At 34.6% G+C, this 15,181-nt stretch overlaps 2 protein-coding genes across 2 annotated transcripts; both read right to left on the reverse strand.

The window, feature by feature from the left end:
* Nucleotides 1–378: 378 nt before the first annotated feature.
* LOC137924653 (elongation factor Tu-like) lies at nucleotides 379–7,224 on the reverse strand. The gene is made up of 6 exons (XM_068768075.1): nucleotides 6,848–7,224; nucleotides 6,060–6,313; nucleotides 4,463–4,586; nucleotides 2,583–2,833; nucleotides 1,788–2,016; nucleotides 379–677 (listed from the first exon to the last, which is right to left on the reverse strand). Exons 1-6 carry the CDS (start codon nucleotides 7,152–7,154, stop codon nucleotides 469–471), a joined length of 1,374 nt encoding a protein of 457 aa, XP_068624176.1. The 5' UTR covers nucleotides 7,155–7,224; the 3' UTR covers nucleotides 379–468.
* A 1,773-nt stretch (nucleotides 7,225–8,997) lies between these two features.
* Nucleotides 8,998–14,934, reverse strand: LOC137924745 (WD repeat-containing protein 48 homolog). The gene is made up of 4 exons (XM_068768166.1): nucleotides 13,337–14,934; nucleotides 12,047–12,211; nucleotides 10,324–10,503; nucleotides 8,998–9,580 (listed from the first exon to the last, which is right to left on the reverse strand). The coding sequence occupies exons 1-4, from the start codon at nucleotides 14,849–14,851 to the stop codon at nucleotides 9,485–9,487; spliced, it is 1,956 nt and encodes a 651-aa protein (XP_068624267.1). The 5' UTR covers nucleotides 14,852–14,934; the 3' UTR covers nucleotides 8,998–9,484.
* Between the last annotated feature and the right edge of the window lie 247 nt (nucleotides 14,935–15,181).

The following is a 15,181-nucleotide window of genomic DNA, read 5'->3' on the forward strand; positions in this document are numbered from 1 at the left end:
ACCACCCTTAACATTTGGGGGGATGAAAAATTGATGTTGTCCGATTCTCCACCCTGGCCGATATGCGCGCTAAGATTCACGAAAATCGGCCTAGCCGTTTCGGAGGAGTTCAATCACACACACCGTGACACGAGAATTTTATATATTAGATGAATTTAAGAGTAAAAAATAAGATACAAACACTCCAATTTACACATTCATAACTCACAGCGCAAGACCGGTAATCATGGCGATCTTTGGAAGAGGCTTATGTCTTGCAGTAGGTGTCTCTCTGTTAAAGAGGGAGAGTCATTAGCGCAATTGCCAAGACGCACACTAGATATTCAAGAAGAGACGGCTCTACGTTTGTCTACTCTCTTACCATCAAGTTTTTCATCGTTCTAGAAAACAAATTTAAATAATAAAACAAATGAACTTAACAATGGATATAATAATTTATTTAACAAACTACTTCTTACACCTACGACACTAAGCATTTTCAAATGTCATCACAACTTTTCCGAGTTTACCCCTGGGAACGTCTATAGACGAAAGTGTTTCAGTGATAATTCCAGTGGCGACTGTAACGTTGTTCTCTCTGATCGTGAACGGCTGGCCTGTGGTCATCACCATTCTCTCGAGGAGGGTTAGGTAGACTTCCCCGTGGTCTCCAGGCATCATCATGTCCATTGTTGGCTCTGGAATATTTAAAATGATATCTCCATATTATTTTTACAGGTGTCTCATAAATCAACGTCAAATCAAAATCGGCTTATATAGGGTAGGTAAAGGCTCACCTCAGAAAATGCATTACAAAAATCCACATCAAATTTTTTAAGATTATTGATATTAAAAAGGTAAGTAGATTTTATGCTGTATTGTTTTTTATTTTTAAATCGGCAGTAACCTTTCTGTAGGCGACAGATAAGAAATCACATCGTAATGGCCTGATTTTTTAATATAGTAGCGCTCTACCAGAATTATTACTACACCTAATTTAAATATCTACGTAGGTATAGTATCCTGTATTCGTAATTGACATCAAAAAGAAAACCTTTAGTATTTTTTTATTTTCGTTTATCTGTTATGTTATTAGGTTGGCATGGGACACTAAAAGGCATTTTTCCCTTGGCCGAAGATTTTTTTTCGTCTCTTAAGGGGCTTGTAGTATTGTGCGATTGTACACCCGGGGCCTTGCTTTTTAAAGATGGAGGATCATCGTGGGAGTTTTTGTCGGTGTAAATCTAAAATACTTAATACTTGTAATGACGGCTATACTAAGGTAATTACGTGAAGCTAAAAGAACTCGGTGTAAACTATGAGGGACTCCAGTAAGTAAGTTACGAATTTTTTTCCTTTACTTCCTCGCGATGTGCTATTTATTATGTATGGCCCGACCCAGGGTATGTGTTGTTCACATTACCCCTGAAACCCACGAAAAGCTCCTAAGGCCTCGTTTCTGGTTTCGGTAGGAAATCTGGATAAACACAAGATCCTCCTGCCCACTGGGGGAAGACAAGGTTATATGGGATTTCTACTCCTTAATACTACCTTGGTTATCGTCCTCGGTAATTTTGGTGGAGCTGCCAGATCAGTACTGTGCCAAGACACATCCCAAGGGAATCTAAGCTTTCCCAGCATCCCCGCTGGGCAGCAGCAATAAGAGAATACTTAAGGTTCATATTGAGTGAATTAATACCCATCCTTAACGTACGCATCTATGACGCCCGTTTAGTCACCTCTTACAATAAGCAGAGGATACTATAGCCCTATTGCAATGAACCCGCGTTTAAAGGTTGATGACTTACCTAAATCAATCCGACACGCGATGTTCCATGTACCACTGTACATTTGCTGGGAGTACTTTGAAAAAACTGGCTTCTTCCGCCCGCCTTCGCTGCCCGACAGAAAATAGATCTTCGCTTTATAATGATTGCTCAACTGCATACTTTTCGCTGCGCATAAAAGCATTCCAGTTTCTACCGAACGTATCTTGATACCACGGAGCAATACTCCGACGTTATCACCGGCAAGTGCCTATAAATTGTATAATACATAGCTTCTAAATCTATTTCTAATCATCCTGTATAATGTGATCATTTTTAATTTTTTTATCTTTAAGAATGCTACAGACGAATAACTCTTGCCAGTACAAAGTCAATTGGTTTGACACATCGTTTGCAGCGGCGCTTCGTACATTCGTTCATTTTATCTTTACGACGTGCGAAAGAGACGGCGCTCTACAATATTTCTCACCTTGTGATTGGCTGACAATTTTATTAGTTAAATTGTGATTACATAGTTTTAAAGATTTGTATTAATATAGGCTAAGTTTTATCAATATACACACTTATACTTTGGACTTTCTGTTGTTACTATCCCTAAGAGCTAAAGCAGGGAATTCCAGAATATTACATATAGATAGTAAACGGCGCAAAGCTTTCTTACTGTATAATCATTAAAATTTGACCTAAAATAATCATCAACATCATATCAGCCGTCAGACGCAAGGGCAGGCAAAGACAAGGCCTTCTGCAAGGGTTCCCCCATACACATGTACCACTTTAAAGTTTTTAGACTTATATCATCCTGTATGTACAAACCTCAGCAACACTCTTCTTAAATATCTGTATATCGGACAGCGTTGTTTTAATATTAAAACCGAATCCCATTAGTTCTGCATCGTCGTTTTTCTTCATGACACCTCTTTTCAAAGTACCCACAACTACAGTGCCACGGCCAGGTACAGTGAACGCGTTGTCTATCGGCATAAGGAACGGAGATGTCAGATCCCTTTGTATGGTCGGTACGTAGCTATCGATAGAGTCCAGGAGTCTTCTTATTGAAGGCATACCTGGATATAGAGAATGGCATTAATAATCTATTATTTAATTTTTAAAAATCCAGTTTTGTAGTACCGATAACGTATTTTAATTATATAGAATGGGCCATAGAGTTCACTTTTTTCAACCAAAGTTTGCAACGTCTGAAGACAAAGATAGCTGACTAGTGTTGGTAGTGTAGGTGTTGTCGATGATGACTTACGGATTCGAGACGTGGTAACGGTGATGAGAGCAATCGAGAGAGCTATGCTCTGATAATCGCTGTAAGGTCGAATCAGGAATGAGTATATTCGCAGAAGAACCGATGACACTAAAGTAGGTATAATAATTTATCGTCAGGAGTAGTAGAAAGCGGGCCACTTCGCTTGTGCAAGCGATAACCGTTGGGACGAAAGGTTCTTGAGTGGCAACTGGCAGCATAGGTTGGCTTCGCGCTAGGTAGACCGACGACGTAATTAAGATCACGGGAAATCGCTGGACGCGAGCAGCGCAGGACCGGTCGTCATGGCGATCATTCTGTAGGAGTGGTCGTAGTACTGTAGCTTCTTGTTCTTCTGTAGCTTCTTGTTAATGTTGACCGCACCTCCGCTCGCACTTATAATGAGCGCGGAGACTCTCAACAGCGCGATGCAAACTTTCGTTGCGTCTACTGTGGCGCCATCTGTCATTTATCCGTTTCATTGCTGCCGCCGCCGCGATGCGATCGACGGACACGTGGGTAAGAGTTCGTTGCTAGGCAACGCGTGTTTCGAAGCGCGGTCCAACAGCGGAGCGGTTAGCGAGTGGCGCGCGATATGCACGCCACAATTCTCCTTTCAAGATGCCTATGCGTAGCAGTGGGTGACTGGCCGAAAAGAAAGAACCAAAGCTTCAAGAGCTCAATGAACAACTCCATTGCTTGGTCCTAATTGAACGGAGCTACTTGTCACACATCTAAAGCCATCGTGGGACTCGTACATATTTTAAAACACAACATGTATTATTATTTTTAAAGGTAAACTTTATTATGGTCCACATTGGCATGATCATTTCATTTCAATCTTAAAACTTCCTTCTTTAATAATAACAAATGACTATTTCCACAGAAACAGTTAGACCAGTTTTACAAAGTCAAGAATTACAAAAATTAAATTACATTTGCACTTTCATAGGACGTCCACGGCTGGACCCAGGCGTCAAAAGTTCTTTCTATCTTGTGGGTAGACAACTTACGCTGCTCTTGCCAGTCTGTGATCTCCACTATAGAACCTTAGGCCCCTATTGCCATCTGTTCTATGCGCTACATGGCTTGCCCACTGCTATTTCAGCTTTCCAATCAGCTAGGTCATGTTAGTTTCTCCATTTGTCTTTGGACATTTATACCTGAACATCTATACATATATTTATACATCTATACATATATTCCTGGTTCGAGTTAGATCCGCATGGAAAAATACCGAGAGTAGCCAATAAAAGTGAAGAGAAAGTCCATAAGTTACTGCCGTAAGTCACATTTATCTGGTATTGTTTACTTCATGGACTTAGGAGATTAAATATTTAAGCACCAAATTGCCTTTATTTGGAGCAAACTTACAATATAGTAGAACCTACCATTGTTACTATCTATTAAAAATTAATTAACATAGTATAAAAATACTTACCATATTCAGATTCATCTTCGTTTAATGCCTTCAAAGCAGAACCAGCTATGATTGGAATATTGATACCATCATATCCAAACTCTGACATCATTTCCCTCATTTCAATTTCCACTAGTTCCAACATCTGTGAAATTGGCGTAAAAGTTTTATATGGGTGAGTGTATACCTAATTTGCCTATTCAAAAATCAATGATTTCAGATATTATAAATAACGCAGTGAAAATATAGTAAGAAAAAGCATTTTCAAAATTCCAATTACTATATATTAAAATTAATTATTGTTCATTATCTGTCCCTCCAGACTTTATAGTAGTAATGTGTAGTAGTTTATAGGTGTAAAACCTTTAAAGCTTTTTGCTGTAGAATGAATTATATATTAACCCCTTCAATACTTTTCCACCTATAACTAATCCACCTGTATATATTGTATAATAGTGGACTGACTTAAATTTTGGTATATTACTATATAATAGAAGTGTCCAAGCTCCTTGATAGTACGAGCTCTTGAAAAAATTTGAAATTTTCGCGCGCCGCATTTAACACGCGTTTAATACACGCAAACGATTACTTTTTTTAAATTATATGTCAGAAGTACAAAATATAAGTATTGATGTTAGATATAATAGCACACATATATGACAGCACTCCTAATAATACTTATGACACTATTATTATTATTATTATTCACACAAGTAATTTGTTTCGATTTGCCAAGAGCTGATATAGGTAATATAAATTTAAATATTGAAAAATTCGACAATCGATTGAAGCCAGAAATAATCATTCACAGAGCTTGCATATTGTTCACGGGCTGCAGTTTGGCCGACCCTGATATATAATATCATAACAACAAAACATAATATGCTTGTATCTTTTCGGGATATAGATTGATATAGAGGGCCATCATAGTGTCCTCTTATGGCAGCCATAAAAGACATACAAAGATGACTTGCAGAGTATTTACTTTCTTTACTGCAAAGTTTTTCAAATTTTTTCCACATAAAACATGAAAATTATTTACAATATAATTAAAATAATATTTATGTACATCCTTGATATTCTACAAACATTATTTTAAATTAGTATCTCTCATCAAAGAATTAAATTCTTCTTTATTAACAATTGTTCAAAATATTTTGGCCATAAATAACAATAATTTTTAATTAAACATTTTTCGACTTTTAGTTCTCAAGGTGGTCATGGTGGACTATGTGAGATATGACAGTGGCTTATGTTCACAATAACTGTATAGAAGTTCACAAATTATGAGTAATTTCAATAGTTACAAACTAAAATGTCTTAATTTCACCTATCTATGGCAGATAATACTTTAATATTTTTTTGTCATATAAAATCACTTTTTTGATTAACCAGCTTTACTTTTTTAACACCCGCTTGCAACACAATCAATTAATTATGCAATCAATTTTGTTGAATTGACCTCAGCCGCAATTCAAATTTCCACCTTTAGAACTAATTGTCACATTTTTGTCTACCTTAGGAATTTAGTAGAAATATAGCAAAGGATTCATAGAAGACTACCAAATTTTGAAAGTGGTCCATGAGAAAAGTCTGGGATTTTCTTGTTTAGACTTACCTCATTATCAACAATGTCCACCTTATTTATATATATCAAAATGTATTGTATGCCAACTTGCTTGGCTAGTAATAAATGCTCTCTTGTTTGTGGCATTGGCCCATCATTGGCTGCTACAACTAAGATTGCGGCATCCATTTGTGATGCTCCTGATATCATATTCCGTATATAGTCAGCATGTCCGGGGCAATCAGTGTGGGCATAATGACGGTTCTTTGTGCTGTATCCAACATGTGCTGCATTTATAGTTATGCCTGTAATGAGGAAATTAATGTTTTGTGTTATCAACAAACAGATACAGATGTTTCTGTACAGAACTTTTTTTAATGTCATGTGATCTACAGCAACTGTTATGTTAGAACATAAAGGATAGTAAGAGCAGAGACCCCACTGAAAATATCTCTATATTTAATTGATGCTTTCAATAGCCAAAATTTAAATTCTCTTTGATCACTTTATTGTCTTGGGAATGGTCAGCCTTTTACTTTACAGCAGGGTAATGTATTTAAAGAGTATAAGGATGCTGTAGTGGAAGTGGGGAGACCTTTGTGGTCACAGAACAGATGGGTTCTGAGCCAGAGACCATGGATTGGCAAGGACTGCATAAAACGTCCACCCCCAAGACAGATAGACCATGTAGAGGTCTAAGAAAAACGCCAGTTGCAAGTTACTTCCAACAGGTCTTATTAAAAAAAAATTAGGTGAGGCATAAATCTCGTTGTGAATGTCCTCCTACTTAATAATGGATATCTTTAAAAGTACTTTTGGTGATTTTCTTTGAAACTAACCTCTGGCTTTTTCTTCAGGCGCTTTATCGATTTCGTCGTATGAAACAAATTGTGCAGAACCATCTTTAGACAGTACTTTAGTAATAGCAGCAGTAAGAGTGGTTTTACCGTGATCCACGTGCCCTATCGTTCCAATATTACAATGTTTCTTTTCTTTTATCTTAGATTTGACTTTAGTACAGTAGTTCTGACTAGATACGTTTAATATTCCGGCAACTATCCGGTTACATGGCCCAAAATTCCGGTTTATTAACACTTTTGGGGTTGATTTAAAAAATATTGAACGCAATATCACACTTCCACTCATATTGTGGGGATAATCAAAAATCAATTACATTCAGTATTTGTTGAGGTTAGTTATATTTGTTTGACAGATATCAGCTGTTTTGAACCAAACAATTCTGTCTGTCAAACATTGCAGGTAAACCTATGCGTTACAGAGAATATAGGCATTACTTACTGTTTAACATTATGTGTAATTAAAAAGTAGATAAATTATTCTACAAAGATTAAGACTTTTGTCTGTCAGACCTTAATAAAAGATTTCAGTGACATGTAATACATATAAAACTGCTATGGCCATTTACAAAAACTTTTTAGAGTTTACAAAGTGTATGACATGAATTGAAATTTGTTTTAAATATCTGAAGGATTATTTTTGTACAAAGCGGATCGTACGTATTTTGCGTCACTGTGTAATAAACAAATTGACCATTTTGTTTTAGGCATATAGATTGCCTATTCTCATTAAACTTACTTGGATATTTTTATACCTGCGGGAATATTGCGAAGAGTTCCGACAGTCACACGGTACTTGATTTCTAGTCCTATTGCACTTTAGCCGTTCCAATCGGAGCTTGCGGGTTACCAGTGGGCTTAAATATTTGAAGTTACAAGAAGTACTAGAATATTTCAATATTTTTATATGGGATATCATATTTATGTAAATGTAATAGCTTACTGGTCTTGAATTACTAATATGTAGCGCCAATAAGCGGTTTGAGTTTGTCTTGTTATTCAAATATTCTTTGCGTAGTTATAAAGACAATAACATTTTTCTTAATATAACGATATCAGATGATATGTAGACAATTTCTATTATGTTTTTACACGTGGTACAAGCTCCTGTGCGTGTAAATAAGAAATGTAATTTGAATGATTAATGGATAAGATTGTTCAATAATAAAATTTAACTAGACCCGAACTTTAGTAGGCCAGCCGTAGACTAAGACTTGTAATGGTAGGTCGCGGGTTCGATTTTAGGAATACAATCTTATGTAATCAATATTAGTTTGTGAATTAATTATATAGGATCGCCACTGCTAATGAACAAGTTTTCAGAGAATGGACAGCAACTTTCTTCTACGTAGCTTAATACCACACTGCCATAGTCAACCCCCTTGCTAAGCGTCGTTATTACATGTCACTCATAGATATATCTTTGGGGAACGCCTATGCTTAGCAGTGCGCGTATATATATATATATATATATATATATATATATATACACACACATTAAAAAGGAAAATTCCACAGAAATAGAATTGTTCATTTATGTTGAAATAAAAACTCGAATGAATATACACACTTCTACTTCAAACATCATGTTGTTACTACTTCAAAACCTACTAGCCCTAGAAAGAATCCCACACAGTAATAAAAATTAAATTAAATATTACATTTATTTAAAATATCAAAACAGGCTTTACAATACCTTATACATACAGTGAATATTTGTAGATACAATCGGTGTTAGGAATATACACTTTGGAGAGATGACAACAGTATTGGAAAATATGAAAGTTTTCAAAGTTTAAGTTAAATTCAGTCAGAATTATGTAAATTCTAGGAAAGTGCTTAATTTTACAGCTATTAAGGGTGAGTTTGATGATAAGTTGGTAGTCTGATAAGGGACATTGTTTAGTTCAATCTATTATTATATACTGTTATAATCAAAGATTAAATATTCAAATGCATTACGTAATAAGTGGTCTTAATACAGAACGCATTTGTGAATCGAATAAAATCATACAAAAGAAAATATAGATACATTAAAATAATTATTGAAGTTGCCTCAATAAATTATTACCACTAAACAAGTAAATATGCATAATTTTTAATAATTAACTGGACAAATAATGAAAAAAAAAAATGTATTACATATATAATTTGTAATAGAAGAACATATTATAATAATACACTGTTATATATACATTTACAACAATTATTAATATCAACCTAATTTTACATGAAATAAAAGAGTTTATACAAAAAAAATATGTTTTATCCAGCTGCGTGTATGTAATGGCAGCTATACTTTGTATAATAATTTTGGAACATGAGTACAATGTTTAATTAATAAGTAATTTAAGCATAGAGTTCATGCGTACACACTGACTTAACAATAGCTTACTTAATGACATAATGAGCAGGGCTATTCAAGGCATACCCTTAAAGCACAGGCGCACACAACAACTGCTTCATATTTTCATACATTACAACTGGTTACACAATTATTATAAGTCCATATGTTAATCTCAGTTACACTTAAGCACTCGGTTTTCACTGAAATAGCGTCTGGAAGGAGCAGCATTTTTTCAAATGTCTGTTTACTTTACAAAAGTACAAATTTGACTTTCATTGTTTCAATACTCTATAGTGTAATGTGAACTCTACATTGGACTTCCAGATGAAGTGGCGGACTGTTCTTAGATCCATATTTGGGTCGAGTACCTGAAATAAAGTAAAAAAGTATTTGTATAAACAGGACAAGAGGATAGATGACTTTATTAACCCTTTGGCCTATAGCGACGAATCTGACTCACGGTGAATAATTTGAGCCATAGACAAAAGCCACGAGTCTCATTTGTCCTTATAGGCTAAAGTTTTAAATAACTAAAACTAAAAACACTGTTTGCAATTTAACTGTTTTTGAGGCGCGCAATATATCGGTTTTCTCATGAGGTTTCCCTTAGTTATGTAAATATAATATTAAAAGTCTTATTTAATATATTATCTCCTCATTGGTGCTATTGATCTTTATTTTATATAAATAAAAATGAATCGCCTAGTTTTTAGCTAACTCGGAAATGGCACATTCAATTTCGATATTTTTTCATACTTTCGTTATAGTATCAGAAACGAAAATTACAAAGAAAATAAAATAACACTTCCCATAAAACATTCATTAAAAATATCCAATATTTGACGTCAAAAAAGGTGTGTTTTTAATTATCATTGGTATGCCTGCGAGTTGCTTAGACTATATGGTTATAAATCTATACCAAATTAAAATTTAGTTAAAAATTGGATGATACATTATTTCCTCCGTGCAAGAAAAGTTAAAAATGTTTGATGTTTAACTTATATAAGTTTATAAATAAAGTAACCACTCAAATAACTAAATTGATTTTTTCAATTTCGATACATAGCCTGACAGGGCAGCTAGTAAGAGTATGTAACAGCAATTTTTTTACTTGATCACAGCATAGTAATTCCACTCGCTCTTCGGGTGCATCATTTCCACTATCCTCATTAGTACTGGGTTTACCAGCACCAGCGTTGGCCCCGTTCACATCGCCGCCACCAACTATCTTCTCAACCACGTGTTCAGCAACCTTTCTACATTGGATGAAGTCGTTTGCGACCAGACGATCCTGTAAACGAAAAATTAATTATACCTCATTTATTTAATAAAAATATTTAATTAAATCTGAGATGAACTAACAACTAAAGATTGCAGGATTTAAAAAAGAGAATTAATCAACTGCCAAGTATAACCACGGACAGCTAACTATTCAAACCAGTTGACTTCCCGACTTCTTATACCAGAAGATTATGGCCAAGCCAATGCCAATAATGATGTAATATGCCAATGCCTGCTATTCCTGTTCCGGGGTCTTCTCTCCAGAATAGCCCCATGTAATGTTTCCCACACACTTTTTTTACAACAGAAAACTTAATGAAAAAACACTAACAAGCTCTACCAACAGTTTGTGATAATATATTGTCATATTTATTATATAAATATTAAATCACTTTATACATATTATACCAAGGTAAGTTGTATATACACATATTACACAGTTATTTCTAAAAGTAAAATCAATAAACAAGTACACACATAGTTTGCATTGCATGGGCTTCAATGGGATTACTTATGTTAGTTATATTAGGATTACCTGTGATTAAGTTTAAACTTTGACAGCAAAATTTTTATTGACGGCAATAACGTCTGTCATTTTTAGTAAATTTACTTTTTTTTCTACAATATCACTGTAACTTATGTAAAATATCTATAAGTACCTTAATCTGTTCATGTTTAATTTATTATTACTTAGGGTGTGTTCAATATTGTTTTCTCTTTCATTTTATTAACATTCATCTATAAGCTAGGATAATTATCTTTAGGACAGTGTACACCTACAATAGGCAAACCTTTTCAATTTTGTACTGTTATAGGTAGCTATTGTAAACTTATATTGCCACTAGCTGTTAGGCGTGCCGTATATATGAAATATTTACAATAATTGATTTAAAACTTTCTTTTTTCCTTCTAAAGCCTCTTCTGCTTTGTGACCTAATGAAGAGTATGTCTAAGAACCCTGATAAGTCAACAACTACCCAATATAAATAAAGTAATAACTGGATTAAATGTTTAAGAAGAAGATGAAATAGAGATAGTGGTTTAGTCTGAACACATTCCTTTCATTCTTTGCATTGGTAAATACGTGAATGTGTCTATATAATGAAACTTTCTTAGAGAAAAGTTTTGAGGGTAATATGAAGATGGTTCATATAAATATGATAATCTGGTCTATGTATGTACAATTAGTACTATAGCAATATACATACAGTTGGAACTATAAATAAAGAAAAGACTGTTATACTTTGTTTGTTGTGGCTTTATAAAATTAGTAGCTATTTTGTGAACAATTTTGTATAATAATAAAATATATGTTCTTATGTAACATCTCTAAATTATCTTGTAATAAACTTTAGAAGTTCATACGAAACTTAATTGTGAGAGTTAAAAAAAATGTTATTCTAGTTCCGAGAAAATTGGGCCCTTCTGGCCTTACAGGCAGTCACTGTAAATAAATCATTTTAATATTAATATCAATAAAGGCATCAGTAACCATCCATCCAAAATCAAGAACATAATGGTGATGAAAAATTATATTAGTACATTTTACATACCTTCTTCTGTCTATCCTGCTTGCTCTGACAACTGGAATGTGAAAGAAGATAGAATGGCAGCTTATTAAGTTTAGGAGCAGCCATTTCAATTGCAACATCCACCACCCATGATGGAACAGTCTCCATCAGCAAGTTTCCTTCAGTCTCACCTCCTGCGTCACCAACCTGGAATTAAGGACAAATTAATTAATATTATGATGTACAATTTATGTTAAAGCTGACAAAGAAAACAAATTGCCATTGTAAAACATTAACTGTTGCTAATTGCAAATTTTTCATCAATAGATATTTACACTATTATTAAAAATGTAAAAATCAAATGTTGTAATAAATGACATGTGACAATAATTTATACACCATTAAAAATATATATAGTGAATAAATCAAATCATCACATGCCTGATGATTGTTATGCAATATTATTTGTAGTATTAGGGGACCAGAAAGTAATGTTGTTTTTGTCTAAATATTTTACAGAAATTTAACTTAAGAAAGCGACATTACTTTCTGGGTCCCTAATATTGCAACTTGAAGTATTGGAATTAATATTGTAACTTGCAATTTATATTATTAATATCAAATGTTAGACAGGTTTTAATGAATGTTTAAATTTATTTTGTAGTGTTTATTAGAAAAGAAGTGTTATTTTCTTTGCAATCTTCCTCACTGATACTTTATCTAAACTATGAAAAAATATTAATAAATTATAGATTTTAATAATAATTGTAAAAATGTTTTACAATGACATTGAGCATTTCAATAGCCAAAGAAATATAATTATACCACAATATTTATTTAATAACAATCTGCCTTCTGCTTGTCACTGATGCTCAAACACATAAAAAACTACAAATGGACATCATAAAGGAAGAAATCCTGTTAGCTACAGGCTCACCTTAATGAACTGGTTCCTCATCATTAAAACAGACAACAGGCAATTACTGCTACACATATGCTTGTCCCAATGATTAGTCATCTTGCACTGTTTGCATTCAATGACTTCCGGCAACCTTACTACCTTACTATGTCAATCCACCTAATCAGGATCCTATCCATGCCACATATACTGTGGTTGTAAATATATTACATACATATCAAAACTAACTTAATAGAAAAGAAATCTTGAGTTCCGCAGGATACAGAATATGTTCTTACAAGAGGACATAAACAAAGCATAATCTCTTTCAGTTTGTTCTCCAGAGAAAAAAACTCATAAAAGACTACCTACGACTAACACGATAAATCTTAGAGAAAAATGAGAAAAATTGAAGTTAGAATGTGATCACGTACCTGCAATCTGTATAATGTTCTGCCACCAACTTCACTAAATATCAATGGTGTGTGAATAGGTACACCAAAGAAATTATTTCCTACCACCTTCTGGCCTGCCTCGTTAACTCTATTTGGATGATTCCAATGTTCCAACAACGCTTGCAGTAGTAAAGCCCCAAAGTTAACCTTCTGATCATTTTCTGTAGTAAGTCCCGCTTCCTTCGCACTCACCCATGCACTTAAGCAATCAGTCTCATCTTGACCCAGATGTATAGTAAGCATGCCCGTTTTAAGATCAACATTAAACCAATTTGGGACATAAACCATCTTAAATCGCTTCTTAATTTCCTCTTCATAGTCAATTTCCCCTAAATCCTCAAGCTTACATGCCTTTAGTACATCATATAACATAACATGATTTGCAGTGTCTTTAGTAAGTATATGTCGTTTATCATTTAATACTGTGTAATGTTTGATAGCTCGACCACCTGGTATGTGGTATAAAGGCTGTGTTTGATATACATTGTTTGTATTGTAACTGTTTTGATTGTACATATCAGAGATTAAGGAGTTATGTGGTGGTAGCTTCCAACAACGTATATCAGAATCGGATGTAGAGACCCAAACTCCTTGTTGATCAGCAGTAAAGCACATTTTTAATATAGGTGCGGTTTCCTCACAAATGATCATGAAGTTATCTGGGTTTCGTAATTCTGTTATGATGACCAATCTGTCTCTTCCACCTGATATAATGTGAGAGAAGGTTTCAGTAGCTAATAAAGCCCATACTGCTTCAGAGTGCACTCTTATAGTTGACACGCATCTCTGCTGTGATAGTGACCATAATTTAATTGTACCATCAGAACTGCCTGAGACACATTGCAAACCATCTCTACTCACAACTAGAGCTTTGACATTGTCTGCATGGCCTTTTAATTTCATAAGTCGAGAACAATTACGAGGATCCCACACTCTTAATACTTTTTCGGTAGAACCACTCACAAGGATTGTTCCAGGAGGGTTCATGGCAAGACTGTATATGGACTCTTTATTACCGACAAGACTGGACGTAGTTACAGTGTTATTACTAGCTGTGAGAGCCGTCAATGTATTTACGTCCCAGAGGAAGATGGCTCGGTCGAGACCCGCGCTGGCAACCTGTTCTTTGTCCTTAGCATATGCTAAAGTACGTACGTAATCTTTATGGGTGCGTAGAGTCGACATACAAAATCCTTTCGGCGCGTTCCAAACTTTTACCGTCGTGTCCGATGAAGCACTTATAAGGTTCTTACCGCCACAGCAAAGTACGATGTCGTTCACCCAGTCGGTATGGTGTTCCATACTTTGGATGTACCGGTCCTGAGTACCAGAACCCGTGTGCCACACTCGTATAATCCCATCACGACCCGCCGAATATAATCTACCCTGTATCGGGTCCAATTGTAAGGAGCTAACACCATTTTTATGCCGTCGCTCCTCCTCGTCCCTAATCACAAACGACACTTGAGTCTTCTTACGCATTATCGAGCCCATTTTCCGACATCTTAAATCTTAATTATAATTTTATTAGCACAGAACTCGAGCGAAACAGGTTCAAGAGATCCTCTTTCGTTTTGTTTCCGATATATTTTTGACGTTTATTCTAATCAATCCTTCGTTCTCTATGGTTCGGTTATGTAAAAGTTACGCCTTTCTGATTGGTAGATAGAAAAAGTGTCATATATTTATCCAATAAATTTAAAGATAGCAAATTCTGGGAAGTCAAATCAATTGTACACTTGTGTTCGGAAACATTGATAAATAATTTAAATTTATTTTAATACATACATTTTTATATAATGTTTGGTTTGTTTAGATTTGTTA

This window comes from Battus philenor, unplaced genomic scaffold (genome assembly GCF_028537555.1).
Source record: "Battus philenor isolate CCGP_79_NKW_IND1 unplaced genomic scaffold, ilBatPhil1.0.hap1 SCAF_24, whole genome shotgun sequence".
Taxonomy (NCBI): domain Eukaryota; kingdom Metazoa; phylum Arthropoda; class Insecta; order Lepidoptera; family Papilionidae; genus Battus; species Battus philenor.